The 18,735-nt window shown below is 40.7% G+C and overlaps 1 protein-coding gene across 3 annotated transcripts in view; it reads left to right on the top strand.

The window, feature by feature from the left end:
• Positions 1–18,735, top strand: part of dcc (DCC netrin 1 receptor) — a 381,171-nt gene that overhangs the window by 339,523 nt on the left and 22,913 nt on the right. For all 3 annotated transcript variants that reach the window (XM_080907576.1, XM_080907574.1, XM_080907575.1), the window contains exon 28: positions 14,821–14,969. In XM_080907576.1, coding sequence (XP_080763702.1) covers positions 14,821–14,969 — 149 coding nt within the window. The remainder of the gene's footprint in view (positions 1–14,820; positions 14,970–18,735) is intronic.

Raw genomic sequence — 18,735 nt, 5'->3', positions numbered from 1 at the left:
AATCTGCAACAAATTTCTATAAAAAATAACACCATTAATAAAGTTTTTATAAAGAAGATTAGAGTAACAATTGTCATGTAAAGCTGTGAATTATATGTGTAGAACATGTGTTTAAATTTCAAAATATAATGATTAACCAAAGCGCTTGTGCTCTGTTCTTTTGCATTAAAGTGTCCGTAATTCTTATTGATTCCAACTTATGTATATTTACTAGAATGAAAAGGTCTTTGAATCCTTCACAGTACAAAGCATGCTTAGATTATGAAATGCCAACAGCTTTGTACCATTCCTCTACTGAACCACTAGCAGCACAATAAGTAAAGTTTGTCTTGTAATAATGACACTTTTTTAAAATTCCTCTTCTGCTTTGCGTCTGCAGCCGGTCCCTAAGATGCAGCCTCTTGCTGATTGGTTTGTCAGATTCCAGTGACTTTGTGTTTAAGCTGGGTCTCTCTAGTGAGCCTCTGTGCTTTGCTTAATATTTTATTCAGAGAAGTTGAATGCATTAGCCTCAGGCTTCTACACTGTGTGTGTGTGTGTGTGTGTGTGTGTGTGTGTGTGTGTGTGTGTGTGTGTGTGTGTGTGTATTTGTAGAATGATATACTGTAACTGGCCTTGACATTAGCCAGAGGGTTGGATCTGATCTGGACCGACCTTCCTCTGTTCTTTCATTCACTTTTTATGTTACCTGTCGGTTTCTCCATATTCCATATATCAAATCTCCCTCTCTCTCTCTCTCTCTCTCTCTCTCTCTCTCGCTCTCTCCCTCTCTCTCCCTCTCTCTTGCTCTCTCAGGCATTATGTTTGACCAAAAAAAATGTTGGTCTCATGGGAATCAGAGTCCCCTCTGATTCTTTTTACTGGTGTTCTCAGTCAGTCACCATGTTGGATTGAAATATCTTAAAAATATGAGCTGGGTTGAAATTTTTCACAGTTATCCAAGAAGAACAGAAAATAAAACCTCCCGGCTTTGCTCAGTACCTGATTTTTCTCAATGTCTGTCATCAAAACTCATTTTTGTGGCTTCCTGGCAAAGAATTCAAGCAACGCAGCGGCTGTGAACCTGTCTGCGCAGTTGTTGAGTCCTGCCACATCTTAAAGACCTCACAAGATGATATTATTCCAGTAAAGCAGTTCACTCTCAGACTGCAGGCTTACTTGTAGTTCTAAAGCTAGATAAACAGGCAGCGGCTTCAGCTATTAGGACCCTCTCCTGTAGAACCAGCTCCCAGTGTGGGTTCAGGACAGGTGTAACAACTTTGTAACAGGCCCCGGGGTAGATACTAGGGGTGCAACGATACACAAAATTCACGGTTCGGTTCGGTTCGATACTTTGGTGTCACGGTTCGATATTTTTTTCAATACAAAAAAAATGTTCATGCCTTTTTAATTTGTCATTTATTAAAATTATAAATATATATTTTAACTCAAAAGTACAGTTTTTAAATTTAACCCTAACCCTTGTGCGTGTTTTTTATTTTGACAGCGAATACGCACCTGCGGACCACTTATGTGCAGCCCTGGTTATTTAGCTCGTCATATTGCAGCCACAGAAATTCTTTTGTCCATGAAACCATAAAGCTGCACTTTCTTTTTGCCTTATAGTCTGATTTGTCATAACTTCTCCGTTTTGTGGTAAGCTTTTCTTTGGCTGTCACTTCTTCACCCTGACCTGTCTTATTTGGCTCAGCAGAACTAAAATATATATCTGTCTGTGAAGGTCATCGTAGTCAAATATATATCCTGCTGCTTTTACACCGCACTCACATAAGCTCAGCGATTCTCTGCGCGATCAACCTCTCACATGTTTAAGCTTGCTGCTGGAGATTTCACTTGTCATGTTTGCATTGTAAGCTAACAATTAATAAGACGATGTCAGAGGAATTGGTGCACAAATTATCATCACTCACAGATCAGTGCTGTCGCTCTCTATACACAGTTCACGCGATTGCAAAGTGAAAGCAAAAAAACAAGCGCAAATTCAAACGCGATTTCAATATGTCACATATTGACAGTGGCTCACCGATGCCAATGACATAATTACCCAGCTACATTTCTGAAAGAATGCAAAAGCATTGACATATATTTTTCCTTCCTACAATAGCCCGACGGGCAGGGAAGAGATAGATTTTGGTAGCCCGACTGAAAAAATCGCTAGCTCCGGGACGTCGGGCTAGCGATATTGCGAGCCCTGTATCTGATTGAGGAATCACTCATCTTTGGAAAAGAGAGTTTATTACAGAGAAATGTCTCTTTCCAAAATAAAAGCTATACTATCCGCTTCTTCTGGGCTATATTCTCAGCAGCATATTAAACATATAAGGAGAATCATGTGCTAACAGCTGTCTAAATGACTCGGCTAAAGTTAGTAGCATGCTTGCTTGTTTTTTTCTGCTTCCACTTGTCTTTGCACTAGGATGATGTCGGCGTGAATGTGCAGTCATATTCGTTGTGTTCCCACTAGTGCTTTCAGGTTAATCTCGTTGAAATGACCTTAACGCCACAACACGGCAAATCTCCGTTAACGAGCTACCGCGGATCGCCCCGTGCATGGGGCTAGACGGCCAACACTTAACGAGCTAACTGCGCTAACACACTAGCTCCCACCCATGTAATTGAGCATTGCATGGCACATCCAACATACTGTTTTACTTTAGTCCATGACTCGCTTACCTTCAGGGTCATACGTCACATGAAAACCAAAATAATTCCAAACGCCAGATCTGAATGAGGGTGGGGGAGGTACATGTTGCAAGGAGAGCTTAACTTCTGTCTCGCTAGCTTGCCCTGCGCTCTTCCTTCTGACGATGCTGTCTGTGTTGAGCGCTCAGTGAATCTGCGTTCGACTACTCCGCCTAGGCTGCACTGTCGAGCCTAGGCGGAGTAGTCGAACGCAGATTCACTGAGCGCTCAACACAGACAGCATCGTCAGAAGGAAAGTTGATAAAATAAATTAAAAATTTTGTATTGTTCGATACATATGCGTACCGAACCGAAAGCACTGTATCGAACGGTTCAATATCGATACGAATATCGTTGCACCCCTAGTAGATACCCAAGCAAACACACACACACACACACACACACACACACACACACACACACACACACACACACTGTGTATAACAGTAATCAAAAGTAACTGTAGCATCTTTCCAGCTTCCGATCAGCACCATGGACAGCAACTGGGTAACACAAGGTTTCCTTTATGATTTATAGTCATGGCATGTTCTTCAACCACAAGCTGAAACAGATTTAACCTCCCAAAAGTCATTAAACACAAGTGGAACATCTATCATCATGGAAGAAAGAGATTATTAACCACAGATCCTGACGGGCTAACTGGGCCAGTTCAACGTAATAAACAAGTACACTCATTTAGTTTTTCTTTTTGTTTGGCTTATTAAATGTCATTCACAACGCGACTGCACCGACTCTATGATACATTTGCCCAAGAACAAATTGTCGCATAGCTGACATCAACTGGTCACAAACCTTTTCCATAAATGACAAATTTTCCTCAAATTTCCACAACTGTTTTTGTTTTTTTCAGTAGGTTCAGGAGAAAAACATCTCTACTTTGAAAAGTCATACTTTCCATTTTGACAAAGCTAATGGTTATGGCTGCCTCAGGTCAATCATTGCTTAGTTATACCTCTGGGTGGAATGGAGACTTCCCATAATGCACTGAGCACTTTGCAGCCACTGTTAATCCGGTTGTTCAGTCTGACGTCACTAGCCGTGTCTGGGTCTAAACTCCGCTGCAGGTCCACATATCAAACGATCACTATGGCATTACTGAGAGTTGAAGAACTGTCTAAAGTCTTTCATCTTTAATAAAATGATCAGCGTTCTGCTCTACCAGGTGTAACAATTGAGTTTAACATCCAGGCATCCATGAAAACGGAATTTATGACATTTAACGGAGTTAGAAGTTAGCAGGGAGTTAGCTCGTTAGCTTCTATCTAAATAAAATATAGCATGTCCTGACTGCGGGGTTTTGGAAACAAATTAAAACGTACAGCTCTGCTATCACTTCCAACATAAATGAAGACAGAAAACTAAACAGCAGTGACGTTTGTAGGGTTACTGAAGTTGGGCTAGCTGGTATATAATGATGTGCTACGTGACCGCTAGCGACACAGCTATGTTAGCATAATATAAACAAGCTAACTTTTTTTCCACTCGATAAAAGTTAACGTGAGTGTTCTCGGTGGTCAGGAACAAATGTAATCGCATGGCAGGATGCTGTAAAAGGACAAAACTTCAGCCAGGAGAACAACTGAGATTATTCATCCACAATACGAGGTTAGTCATTCATATACTGCTGCATGGGCTGGGCTGTAGTTACATGCTAAGGTTTTAAAAACTGAGCTTAAATAAATGATTAGCGGTAATAAAAGCCGAGGGAGGTCAACAGGGATCACTGACTGTTTTAGGAGCTTTTTGAGATCAAATAGAAGAAAATACAAAACATTAAACATGTTAACAACACAAAAGCCATATTAAACGCAGACTACTTTAGGCCCGGAAGTAGGATTCGTCGCGTCATCACTGAACAACCGGATAGCATTAGCTTTAGCTTTACTCTCTTCTATAGTTTGTGTTGTCGTCCTGTTTGCTGTTCCTGGTCTCTCTCTGCTTCTCTTTCCTGCTTATCTTTTGGCTCAAACCCCAACCTTCTACCTGAGGTCTCTTCCTGTGAAAACTTATCTTTAGATTCTTGGCCCTCTTGGTCTAATGCTGTAAGGTCTTTGCTTTGCGATATAAAGCGCCTTGAGACAACTGAACTGGCACTATGTCAGTGAAATAGTTGGAGAGGCGACTGAGACGTCAGAACTCTACAGGTGGCACTAAAGTGAGTTGTCAATCAGAGGTCAGTCACTTGGCTCGGGGATGAGATGAGTACCTCAGCAACTGCTCATCTGACATTATTTCACTTGTCGTTGCAACAAGTCACTGAACTTTATTGACTATCTCTGGTCTCATCACTCCTGACTTCTGCCCTTCTGAGCTTGATCAGCAGTTTCATCGTGAATGTCAGTACCCTACAATAAAGGTAAATAAAGTCAAGCTAACTAATATAATTTCTAATAATCAGGACTTCTCCCAGCTGAATTTTTAAAGCTCTGGTTAATATTAGATTGCACATCACTATGTGGTTCTACCATGTCGTTTTAAAACTTGTAAGTCCAGAAAGTGTTCCCCATGAGATTTTAGAAAATGAAGTATACTGGAGGCAAGAGCACCACTCCTCTTAGACATTCCCTAATTCCCTCTCGGTTTTCTTTACTTTACTCTTTCTTTGTCCTTTGTCTCACTTGTTCACTGTCTTTTTTAGCTCTTTCTGTCCCTCTGCGCCTCATCCTGTCATACTGTCTCTGGTAGCCTGCAGCAATGAGGAAAGGGGGGGGCGTCTTACAGTACATGTGATCCCTGGGCTCCGTTTGTATGTGTGTAGCTGTATTTGTTGTGCATTTCCTCTTTTGTTAGGTGTGTATAACCTCTGTGTGTGTGCGTGGGTGTATACAGTTCCATTATGGCTCTGTTTACATGCCCAGGTGGCCTCAGATTAACATTGATTTTTGGCTCCTGGAAATCTTTCGCTGAGAAATCGCAAGCCTGGGGCGACAACTCCGAGAGACCTGCCGCTCGCCCCGTGACCCCGCCCACCCTTACTTTAGCCTCCTCCCTACAACAGAGCCTCAAAGCTAGGCAGCACTACCTCTATTCCCCACCCCCCTCCAGGGAGAAAAAACATACCAGTGAGCGATGGCTTTTGATGTTCATTGTTGGTCTTGTTTGTGTGTTTATCCAGGTCTGAATGACTCCCTGGGTGAAAATAATGAGATGTTTTCATGGTATAATTGGATTGTTTGGGTGAGACAGAAAAAGAGAGAGGGGAAGAGAGAGCATGTGATGGAGCATGTGTGAGATTATGTAGTTTTCTTTAGATCAGGGGTGTCAAACAATGCAGCCCAGGGGACAGAACCTGTGCACCAATGGGCTAACTGGAGGGGTTCATAAAACATGAAGTAATTGCTTGCTTTTTATTTTAGTAAAACTGACTATTATTGCCAGTATGTTGATGCCAGCATTAGCCTGCTAAAAAAAGTAAAAATAAATAAAATATTTAATTTAAAAGCATTTCTAGATTTAAAACTCCTTCAAAAATCCTAAAGGCATAAAATAAAATTTTTGTTTCACTTACAAAATTTCTACATGTGGAGGTTTTATGCCTTTCCACTGTGATCTGTAAATTTAAATGTGCATGTCATGGCAACAAACTCCATGGATGTGGAAAAACTGAAAATGTACATATTAGGCTTATTAACCCTCTCAGGCTCAAATTAAACTTTTTGTTGCTAATGCACAACCAAGTCCTGCAGTGGTACTTCTGAGTAAAAAAACCTCATAAAATATATATGTGGGGTAATCAGGTTGTTAGTTCTTAACTGTTGCAAATCTGCAACGCCTGCCTTGAGAGGGTTAAAACATACTCAGTAAAATGTGTATTCCTCCAACCTTCACTGTAGGCTGCTAACCAATGATTGACATCACAGTCGCTTTTATGTACAGTTTCTGCTCAACTCAAGGATTAAAGATGAAGGACTTTAGAAAGCAGGACTTCTGAAAGCAGTATATCTTGAGCAAGAGGTCCAAGGAGACTGGTTGGCCACCACTGGTCAGAAGAGAAAAATTTATGTTTCCTGATCTATTAGCTGAGGCCGTTCAGTTGTAAAAGTTTTGCATCAAGAGGTGCGACTTTTAGTTTGTAGAGCAATGATCTCCATTTCCTGTTTGGGTCACATTTTCTTAAGATTAATTGCCAGTCTGAGAGTCGTTGGCAAATGTTTGTAAGTAGGTGGGGGTTTTCCATGGAAACTATGGGTGAATGCAGCTATCTGCTAGCAATCAAAGCAATGACAAGGAGGTTTTTGGTGCAGCACCCAGTTACAGCCAACAACACTGAGCCCAGCCTCTTGGCCACTGGTCATGGAATACACATTTTTACCTGCCAACCAGAGGTTGCTACAGTGCTGCTGACAGGTCTCTTGGTCTGCATGACGTTCAGCGTTGTAAATCCAACCTCCTTCAGGCTTCTTTCTTGAAATATCCATGTTGCATCTTTCAAAACGATGTGATTGAATCATAAGTGAATGCTGTCAGCAGCTTCTATTTTTGACCTTCAGCTGAAGCAGACCACAGAAACCTCCACCGCTCTGCTCACTTATTTTATATCACTTTATAAATTGAGACCTTCTTCTCTTTTTAAATGGAGTCTCCAAAGCCCATCTGCAGACTAAAGTGTGATGGTGGGCAGTTATTCACCTAAATTGGCCTGAATGTGCGGTTTAATGCTGGAAGCTGTAATGGGATTGTCTGACTCAGTGTCTGATACTGAGAAAAGACATTACAGCCACAGCTGGAGGCAGACACAGAGCCAGCTGTGATGGATGTTTTTAAGGGCACACCTTCATCTTGCCTCAGAGGAACAGTGATATTACCAATGAAAAGCTCTGGTGCTTTAAAATGGTTATCTGTAGCAATTGAATGGTCGTGTTAGGGCGGAGAAAGAAACGTGTTTTATTTTTTTTATATTCTCAAATCATCCATTTGACGACTCGTTTTCTAGGGATTGGAATGATTGCTACCCTTCACTATACAAACGGCATGGTAGTTTATTCTAAGGGTGACGCTACAGAAAATATCAGGGGTTGGTAAAGTCATTATGGTTGAATGTTTAGCAAAAATATATTGGTGCAGTCAAGAAAAAACTAAGAACAGGATCTGAAACGGTGAAACACTGACCCACACTGACAAATAATTCATGTTGTATAATTATCATTTCATCATCATGCAGATAAAAGACAGGTCAAAGCTGTGATCTCGTATTCTTATGACCTTTTACTGGCCACATCATGTTAGAGATGAAAGATGAAGGTGTTTTGAAAGACTGTACCTGCAGGCATGCAGAAATTGTGATGGGGGTTTAGAAGAGGATGGAAGAGGGAAGAGTTGGTCTTCAATCTGCAGTTTGATCAGACATGGTGAGGTGATCAGGATGTGCTCTGAGGCCTTAAAACATCAAAGGCTTCATACTCACTTTGTAATATTCAAATTAGAAAGTTTAAGGTACTTCAAGTCTCATTTTACAGAAGCCAGTTTTTACCAAAAAGACAGGAAAATAGGATTAACAAAACCTGATTAAGGGGCATGAAAAAATGTTAATGAGATGTTTTGCTCACAAAAAATCATATTGAATCTTTTTATGAGGTATTAACTTATCAATAAAGTTGACTAAAACAATATCATAGGGTAGCAGGCTGTTATCGATATTATGAGATTTTGTCATCATGTAGAGATACTAAGAGAAGTTGATGTGAAGTAAAAAATTCTTACTAAATCAGGAAAATAATAACACTAACTTCTGACATACATTGATACCGTATCAGTATCGTAATGTTATAAATCGCCCTGCGATACACTGGTGACTTGTCAAAGGTGCACTTGGTGTTTCGTCTTAGGCTCGTCTGGGATAGGCTCATATGAAAATGGATGGATATTACACAAAAGGAGAAGCACAGTTTTACAAAATCCAAATTAGAAAAAAAGTTATATAAAACAAACAAACAAACAAAAAATACAAAGTAGAAAAGAGTTTTAAAAAGGAACAAATGTATGAAGTAGGACAGATTTTCCATCTCTTTTTCTGTGGCTGCAGAGCTGAATACAGCCTGTCCAGTAAGTGGTGCTGCGGGTGGTCGGGGTTTCCATGATGGATAACATTTGACTTCCTCTACACGACAGCCACAGTCATTTGGATGACCTTTGCATCAGCTGATGGAGGAATCCAAATAATGTATTGATTCAAACTGAATTCAGACTGAACCACATCCATCTGCACTTATTTATTTTCGGCATACTGCCAGAAATAAGTGCAGACTGAAATATCCATCTGCTTTAGATAACCAGGTCCCTGACTGAATTGTAGCCAGCTCTGAATATAAACTGCTTTCTGTTTCAGAGTTTCTCTCCAAATCTTGAATAGAAACTCAAAAAACTATGATGGCAAGATTGTAATATGCTAATATAATAACATAAAAGATAAAATTAAGATAATAAAACAGTATAAATAAATTCTAGATAAAGTACCAAAAGTCCACATTTTAAATTTGAATATAACTTTGAGATGTTATACTTTACAGTTTTGTAGTATTCCCAGTTTTTGTATCCCACTAGTAATAATAATAATGATAGTAATAATAATAGTGTTACTGTTAATTTTTTTTCTTCTGCACTTTCTGTTTTTTTGTTTCTTTTCATCGTAGAAACTGACCTCCATATAATTCAAGTAGAAGAAAACTATTCTAAGCCTTGGATCACAGAAATCATTGGTCAGGTAGCTAGAGACACGCATGGGTCAAACCAGACAGAAAACGGGAAAAAAGGTAAACAAGCAGACAAAGAAACATAAAACTTTTCTATGAAACGGAACAGACGTCGTCTGACTCCCTCCAGAGATGCGATATCTTCTCAAAGACAAGTTTGTTTTTTTTTTGTTCTCCAGATCAATAACCCCGCCCCTTCCATCTTCATCTCCTATTGCTGTAAATCTTTCCATCTTTGCTTTCGACCCAAAAGCAGACACAGACACCTCTGATGTGACCCCCGTCGGGCATTTCACACCTCCACTCCTGCTTGTCTGGTAAATATATCCACCTCTCTCTGAGCAGACGAGCCATGGGTCCCCCCACCTCCGCCCCCCATCCCTCTCTGACAAACCCCCTGAGGGTGAGCTAGGCACCGTGAAACTCTCTTTTATGGCTTTCTCCACTGTGGATGTGTAACCTTTGCTTCAGCTTTATAGTGCGGCAGCTCATTGTGTTTTTCCACATTTTTTTCTTTTTTTTTTTTTTTTCTGGAGCTCAGTTCAGTTTGGATTCGGTCTGACAGCAGCGTGCTGAGAAGTCATGCAAACGCATTTGGTCGTGCTTCAGTTGGAAATGAAGCTGGCAGCAATTTCTCCACCAGACGTAGAGACATTCAGAGCCGCACAAGGTCAGTATTACTGTGAAAGCCGGACTGAAAAATACAGACTCAAAGCCACTCTGGTGCCCGTCCAAGGTCAGTACACTCCACAAGTCTAGATGAAAAATGCTAAGCATATTTATATTTTTAGTTCCCTTCTTTCAGCTCTGGCGGGTGAAAAATGCAAACATACAGGTGGTCAGGTTCAAATTGTATACGCAACCCAGTGTAAATGACACCTGACTGTTGTAGCCACACTTCTAAAAGATATTTTAAAAAATGACAAAACAAGCTCATATTCAAAGGAAAAATAAGGTAATTGAAGGATCAGTGGTGTAGCAATCTCTGCTTACACTTATTACAGTATAACTGTGCTAGCAGCATAAATCAGCTTCACTCATTTGCAAAATTGTAGAAACCCCGATAATTGGTCAACTCCATTGATTAAACACAGTTAGATCAGAGAGCCAGGCCAGCACTGAGCCAGCACTGTCAACTTTTGTTGACAGTGTGCACATTTTGACACCAATTTTGTTTCTTTCAATCAACAGCCAACATGACTGCAGTGTTTCTCTAATCCCAAAAGAGTTATACTTCCAAAGCCAGTTTTGCTTTTATAATATGATAAAAAGGACTTTGCTGCCTTCTTTACAAATTGTGTATATTCTTTGTTGAGCGTGTGGACAGTTGGTGTCGTACTTCTGTTGTTCGTACAATTACCTGTTTTCCCATTTTGTGCTTTAATAAATTACTGAGTACACAGTATAACGTGAAGTTTTCTACACCGTTAATGTTTAAAGTAGTTTAAAACTTGGCAGTCTCCGGTGTAATCCACTCCTATCAAAGATGTTCCAGGTGTTTTGTTTCTCAGGGAGCAGAATAGATGTATCGATCAAGTGAAGTGAAGTAGTGCAGGGCAGAGAATGGAGGAGGGGGCTGTGGGTGGAAGAAGCCTCAGGACGTCTTCAGATATGAGGAGGCTATTCAGGGACTCAGGGATGAGGAAAAAAATGTCTTTGGTCTCCAGTTTTTTTCTTTTCATCACCTTCGCTTTGTAGTGCGTATGGGGGGATCTTTCAATTTCCTGTTTGTATTGTGGAGACAGCAATTACATGTATTTATTTATATATTTTGTCTTTTATTCATTAGTTTGTCTTCTGCTTGAAGGCCAGTTTTATTTTGTTCCTAGTTGCTTTCTTTCCTTGTTAGTTGACTTTGTGGTCCATTCCAAGTATTTCTATGTTTACATTTCATTTTTATTGACTAAGAGCGATGGACTATACGAATTGGAAAGTGTTAGATGAATGGGTGGATGGATTTTCATGCAGATGAGTGAATGGCTCAGACTCTAAATCTGTTTGCAGTCTGATGGCTCACTTAGTTACATGTGAATTTGTCATTTAGAGCAATCAATAGGAGCTCTGTGTTATCAGGTCAAACTACAGACTACATGGAGGTCAGTATTAAAAAGCAATTTTCAGGAAACAAGCCATTCTGCAAAACAAGGCCTGGCCTGATTATCTATTAATAAAATTTCACTTTGTGGAACAGCTCAATAGTAACTGCAGGCCACAGAGCCTCAGGCAACCAGACTTATAGCCAAAAGAGGAGAAAGAGCATTAGAACCTTTAATTGCTTTGACTAATACTTTTGAAGTCTGTAGTACCCCCTAGTGGCCTGCCCAGTTAGCAGTTCTAGGTACTACCAGAGGATAAGTACCCACTTGGGATATCCCCTGGAAGTCAATAACTTCCGAGCCATTTTTTTCCATTTGCATAAATGCCTCTAATATTTTTAGGCAGCTGTAGCTTAGGAGGAAGAAGGGGAAGGCCAGTAATTGGAAAGTTGGCAGTCACGTTGAAGTGTCCTTGGGTGAGATATTGAACCCGAATGTGCCTTCACTGCATCCATCAGTGTGGGATCATTTTATTCTGTGTGAGCAGTGTTGGGAAGGTTACTTTTAAAATGTATTCCAATACAGAATACATGCCCCAAAATGTATTCTGTAACGTATTCCGTTACGTTACTCAATGAGAGTAACATATTCTGAATACCGTAATTGTCGGGCTATAAGCCGCTACTTTTTGCACAAGCTTTGAACCATGCGGCTTTTAGTCAGGTGCGGCTTTTCTATGGATTGTCCATGATTTTTGTCATATCGTAAGACGATTTGTTTTGTTTGTTCTGCTGTTGTACGGCACTACGTTGCCTGGCAGAGGGCATGTGATCAGACACACAGTATTGGGGTTCAAGAGTGGTATGTTGGTCACGTGTCCATCCGCCAGGCAACATAGTGCCGTACAAGTAGCGCGAAAAACAAACTTCAAATTAACGCTACGCGTTCAGCGGGAGTCGTGGATGACGAGCAGCGATAAACTTGCGAAAAGCAAGTTATGCTCAACTCCACTGGTGGAACCTGACAGCGTGGAAAAGTGTGAAAACATCCATGATCACCAACGGATTTCAAAGGGCTGGACTGCTGCATTATGGAGAGGAGGACACCGCCACGGCCCTTCAGAGGGTGTTCAACTCTGACACTGACAACGAGGATTTCTTTGGTTTTGTAAGTGACAACGAATGAAAGAAGCTGAGAGTGGATGACGTAGCCATCCTGAGCCTGTTCGTATCCGACACTGGAGGAGAGGACTTTGGTGGTTTTAGTGCGCAGGAAGAAGAGAAAGATGGTGGTGAATGACTGACCTTTCTTCTTGTTAAAGCTGTGTCACTGCACCTGAGCCTAAAAGGTAGGCCGAATCTATTTTTCTGGTGTGCTGTAGGTTATTGTTATGTACTACATTTGTTACTCATTTATGAAGCACAGTACATGTTTCGTACTTGTAATTACCGCTACTTGTACATATACCTAAAAGGTTATGCAAATATGTACCCATAACTTGTTTTTCAAAATATTAATAAAAGGGGTGTGTCTCCAAACAGCCATCTCTTTCCTGACAATTCCCTTTGTGCATATTCTCTTACATATGATAAGTCAACATTGAAACACCTGCGGCTTTTGGTCAGGTGCGGCTAATGTATGTACAAAACGGGATTTTCCCCTGATTTTAGCTTGTGCGGCTAATATTCAGGTGCGCTTTGTAGTCCGGGAAATACGGTACTTGGATTACCTAATATATTATCATGCTGTTTACAACTACATGAATGTACTATTGCTGTGATTTATTACTGTTACTGAAGGTCCGCGGCTCCGAACCGTAGTAAAGGGACCTCTGACTAATACGTGCTCCGTGTCGGGCTCGTAGCCAAAAACTAGCTTTACTTTGTTGTGGTCAACTTTGCTTGCGAGAGACAGAGAGAGGCGTTGAAAGGCTGCTCCAACAGAACTTATTGTTTTTGGAGGAAAACACGAACACGGTGTACAGTCGAGTCTTAATAGCTTACTTACAACTGGGCTCGTCAGGCACTCTTCTTGGCTGCAGTGGTTATTATTATATTTACATGCTTCCAGCTCCCGTTTTTGCTCGATGACAGCTCGTACTTTTCCTTTCTTTCTCCCTCCTCGCGCTCACAGACACATAACGTGTATGGCAGTCCATTCTCCCTGCAACACGGACTGCACTGCCTATGATGCTACATTCTTTAGAGCTATACCGGTAGCATTCTGCCTGTTAGCTTAGCACAACAACAACAAAAAGGCCTCTCTCACCCAGGAAACACGCAGAGAGAGAGCGTCACCCTGTAACCATGGCAACCGTAACGCTGCCACCTGGAACAACAGAACGTAGCAAACAAAACCCAAACAGGCCTGACCCGCCACAATATGAAACAGGAAAATACCGCCGTGTAATCCATTTATTTCAGCAAAGTAACTGTATTCTAAATACCACCTTTTTAAATGGTAACTGTAACGGAATACAGTTACTCATATTTTGTATTTTAAATACGTAACGGCAGTACATGTATTCCGTTACTCCCCAACACTGTGTGTGAGCACTCATACTACACACACATAAAGTACTATGGATGTGTGTGTGAACAGATGAGTGTGGTTTGTAGATAAAAGTGCGTTGAGTGTCCAACAAGAAAAAGTACCATGCAAGTACTCATCCATTTTAGAGAAACTCTAAAGTGATGCAATACCTGGCCAGCAGTCGGCAATACAAAGGTAACTGTTGAGGTCCTTTCTTTTTTTTCTTGTCGTCTTGTTTCAATCTTTGTTTTTTGTCTGCAGTTATTTGTTTTGTTTCTTTGTGGTGGATTCCTAGTAGCAAGTCAAAGAATATAATACTACCAAAGATTTTTATGTTTCATTCAGTGTTTCCCATCAACACTGTTGAAATGGGTTTCTTCTGAAAACAAATCAGATGACAATTCAACAAGGTCAGCGTGCATATCCATCTCTGTTTGCAAGAACCAGCAGTTGTCACCCATCCTGCCCGGATTATACTTTCCCTGATATAGTTTTTTCCAAACAGATGGATTTTCCCTCTATATCTTGATAAAAACCTTCCCCCATCCTCATCGCTGACATCACCCACATTTGGTGGAAAACAACTTAAAATGAGAATGTAAAACAGGCTGTATACAGTGACATTCTAGCACTCATTAGCTGATGCGCTTTCAGTACAACATCGACAAGCACAGCATTCATTAGGTTCAGTTCAGTCATCCTAGTTGTTGTTGGAACATCACTTAAAAAAGTGGACACTACACGAAAAACATTTTCAAATTTGATGTCAGCAAGTAAAAGTTGAAAAAAAAAAAAAAAACAACAACCCCAAATCCCAGGAGCAAACACTTGTTGAAAAAAAACTTCATCTGTGTCTCCAGGTGCGAGCCTCCCGAAGCCCCAGGTGAAGACGGCCTCTCTGGGTCAGGCCGGTAAGGCTCGCTCTCCCCTGCTGCCTGTCTCAGTGCCCACGGCGCCGGACTTACCAGAAGAGGGAGGAACAAAACCCGCGGAGGATTCAGCTGCCAACGTAAGTCTGCATTGTGAACATGTTGTAGCGGGCGTTGCTGATTGATGTTTTGCACTACACCAACATCACAGAGGCGAGTGTCCTTGTTACACATTGTTTCTGTGGGCCTTTAGTCATAGAAACAATGAATGTCTTTGTCTTTATGTTAAATTCAGTTGCAGCATTGATTTAAAACTGTTTAGACAGCTGTGTGTTCTATGTGTTGTTATAGAAACCATGAATCACAAATAGTTACTCCAGCAATTGGTTGTATCAACTGGTGTTCTGCTGCTCAGAACTGTTTGAGGTCATCTACTGAAAAATCCTCTTAGAGGTTTCTTTGAATTACTGATTTTGGTCCTTACTGTTCCTAAATATCTTTTGGAGGAACCTTTGAGAAAAGATGGATACACAACCCCCTCATGAAAAAAAGAGGCCTAGGAGTGGCTAAAAGTTAATGTAAACTGCTAAAATATTGTGCTAAAAATACTCCATGAAAACCTACACTTTTGAAGAATACATTTAAAATATTATAAGTTATATCTGCGCTTCAAATCTTTTTTTCCGAGGTGTATCCTTATATTTAACAACGTTATACTGCAAAGCTCATATTTTTTACAGAACAGTATTGTTATTTTACTGTTGTTGTAGATTAGAGGAAGTTCAGTGTAAAGTAATAGTTAAAAGCTATCAAACCTAGCAACCTGGAATTTTACAGCAACTTTTTAACAGTGTAATGCCAGATTCAGGTGCCAGTTTCTCCTATACTACTTCAAGTAATATTTTATTGTTTCTGTGGTAGTGATTTGTTTGAAATTGACTGAAGTAACTTCTTTGAAAGATTAAATATTACAAGCCAGTTATTTTAAATGAGCTGTAGTTTCAGTATAGTAATGTGGTATATAGTAGCGGCAGCTGCAGTAAAAGTAGTATGGATTTGATATTTGGCATCTAGGCTCCATGAGGAAATACATACCTCAGCAGGGAGTGAGCAGAGAATCGGGAGCGATGATAATAACTTCCCCCCCCTAGGGGAATGTTGACTCAGAGCCTACAGGTGGATGTTTGCAGAGGTAGTTTTTGAAATGCTACGTGCACAGCATCAGCAGTGAGTGGCAGCAAAGCTCTCAGATGAGCTGAGTGAGCAGAGCGCCGACCGCTTCGGTGCTTCAGCATGTGAAGTAGGTGTGACTGATATGTACTGATATGCACTTTGCACATCATGTCCTACCTATATTTTACACTCCACCCCTCCGCTCACAATCGCTACATATTTCTTATTTTCTCATTTGTATTCTGTATCTGTCAGTAGTTGGCATAAACCCCTTTTGTGTGTATCTATTTTTTATATTTCTGCGCCACTGTTTTTTGCCCTATATGGCACAACAACAAATTCCTCGTTTGTTTACAATAAAAGTGATTCTGATGTTTCATTGTGGAGAAAAGCACATTTATGACAACAAGTACAATGTGTCATCAATATTATCATTACAGAGACTGTAAATTGCAATAGAGCTGATATCTTCACATAGTTTAGGAAAGAAACTGAATTCAGGGTACGTCGATGAGGAGATGCTGAAACTGTTTATGGGGATTTCGCTAGAACTCCTAAAATGACATTAAAACTGCAGTGAAATAGCTTCATAGCAAGTTAATAGTCTACACAGTACAGCAGCGTCATTTTTAGCAGTTTGTAACCACAAAAATTTAGCGTAATTTCTTGCTTTTGTGGAGATCTTCAACCTTCTCAGAGTGCATCAACAGCCAATATAATGTGCCGTTAAAATGAACAGTAAGACAGTAACAGTAAGATTAAATAAACTAAGCACATATGTAAACTTGCACTATTTCTCCTATAGAACAGCAGCCGCATGGCGTCTTGCTATAGTAGACGTAATAAAAATGTGCTTGCAGAGGTTCTCTGTTGCCTATCTTCTGGTCCACACCGACATCACAGCGTCTTCTTCAAATAACGGGAGGTTTGTGCAGGGTTATTGTGTCCTGAGTGTGTTTCTTAACTATTGCAGACAGGAAGTGTCAGTAATGTTCACAGATTGACAAATAATTATATAAAGTTCACATAGTAAAACGGTGACAGAATCCCTTAAAATTAATCAGTGAAATGTGATGAGTAAGTAATAGTTAGCACAATTAGCACTGAAAAAAAGGACACGCCTTCAATGTAACAACAATAAAAGTTTGAGTCAGATGATCACATTTAATGTAATTGATTTCATTTAAAGTGTTTCTATTATCTTAACCTTAACTGCTATATTCATGTAATTATGTATTCATCCAAGCTTCTTATTTTCTCTTGATACGGCACAATAACACTTAATTAAAATGCACTGATGAAAGATACACATTCAATAATAAATTAATTCCTAAAATAGGAAATTATAGAGTACAACATATGAATGATAATTTGTGGTAAAGCACAACTTGTGTAGTTGTGCTTTGCTTTATTAGACATAAAAAATGTGGTTGCTGGTGTTCTCTGTTGCCTTCAGATCTGATATTGGTCCACACCGACATGATAACGTCACCACATCTGATCTGGTGACTCCTGAGAGCATTTGACTTCAGTTAACTCATGGTCATGTTCAAGAAAGCAGTTATTTGGTTTTTTTTTTAACTTGATGGCATGCTCCATTATTCTGCTGAAAAGAGGTCTTAAAGGCATGGACATGGTCAGCAAGAATACTCAACCCAAAATATCCCCCACACAATTACACAACCAGCAGCAACCTGAAAACAAAAAGCAAGCTACAGGATGGTATGTAGCAAACAACAAAACATGTTTCTGAGATAGTTCTAATCCAATAGACACCACAACAACAAATACAGTTGAATAGAAGTAGTTATGAGCAATAGAGTCACCCATTCTGCAGATGTGAAGGAGGCAACTATCCATAGAAACCAAAGCTGTGAATCTTTAAAGTTTCATGGTTTACCATGGAAGTCTGTGGTGTGGCCTATAGTGGAACTGCAGTTCTTAGCATTTCTGCACTGGCTTTTTTTAGGCCTGAAAATTGCAGCTTGATTCAAAAGTCAGTTACTGTCCTCCATCAAGTGTGTGTTTAATATGGGAATGCCATTCATACTGGAAGGTGCAAACAAGCTTATTCTAATTAACTTCTGATTTGTGCCTGATCCCATCTGCCGGTGGATCACTGACTTCCTGACGGACAGGAAGCAGCATGTGAGGCTGGGGAAGAATGTCTCGGACTCCCGGACCATCAGCACCGGCTCCCCTCAGGGCTGTGTTCTTTCTCCTCTGCTCTTCTCCCTGTACACCAACTGCTGCACCTCCACCCACCAGTCTGTCAAGCTAATCAAGTTCGCAGATGACACCACCGTCATTGGGCTCATCTCTGACGGGGATGAGTCTGCCTACAGGAGGGAGGTTGAACGTCTGGTGTCTTGGTGCAGCCACAACAACCTGGTGCTGAATGCCCAGAAGACAGTGGAGATTATTGTGGACTTCAGGAAGCACACAGCCCCACTCCCCCCCATCATCCTGACTGACACCCCCATCACCTCTGTGGACTCATTCCGCTTCCTGGGTACCACCATCACCCAGGACCTGAAGTGGGAGCCCACCATCACCTCCGTCATCAAGAAAGCCCAGCAGAGGATGTACTTCCTGAGGCAGCTGAAGAAATTCAACCTGCCAACACGGACGATGATGCAATTCTACACTGCAATCATCGAGTCCATCCTCACCTCCTCCATCACCGTGTGGTACGCTGGAGCCACTATCAGGGACAAACAGAGACTGCAGCGT

The sequence above is a fragment of the Rhamphochromis sp. 'chilingali' genome (assembly GCF_963969265.1).
Source record: "Rhamphochromis sp. 'chilingali' genome assembly, chromosome: 2".
Classification (NCBI taxonomy): Eukaryota; Metazoa; Chordata; class Actinopteri; order Cichliformes; family Cichlidae; genus Rhamphochromis; species Rhamphochromis sp. 'chilingali'.
This window is presented reverse-complemented; position numbering and strand designations above follow the sequence as displayed.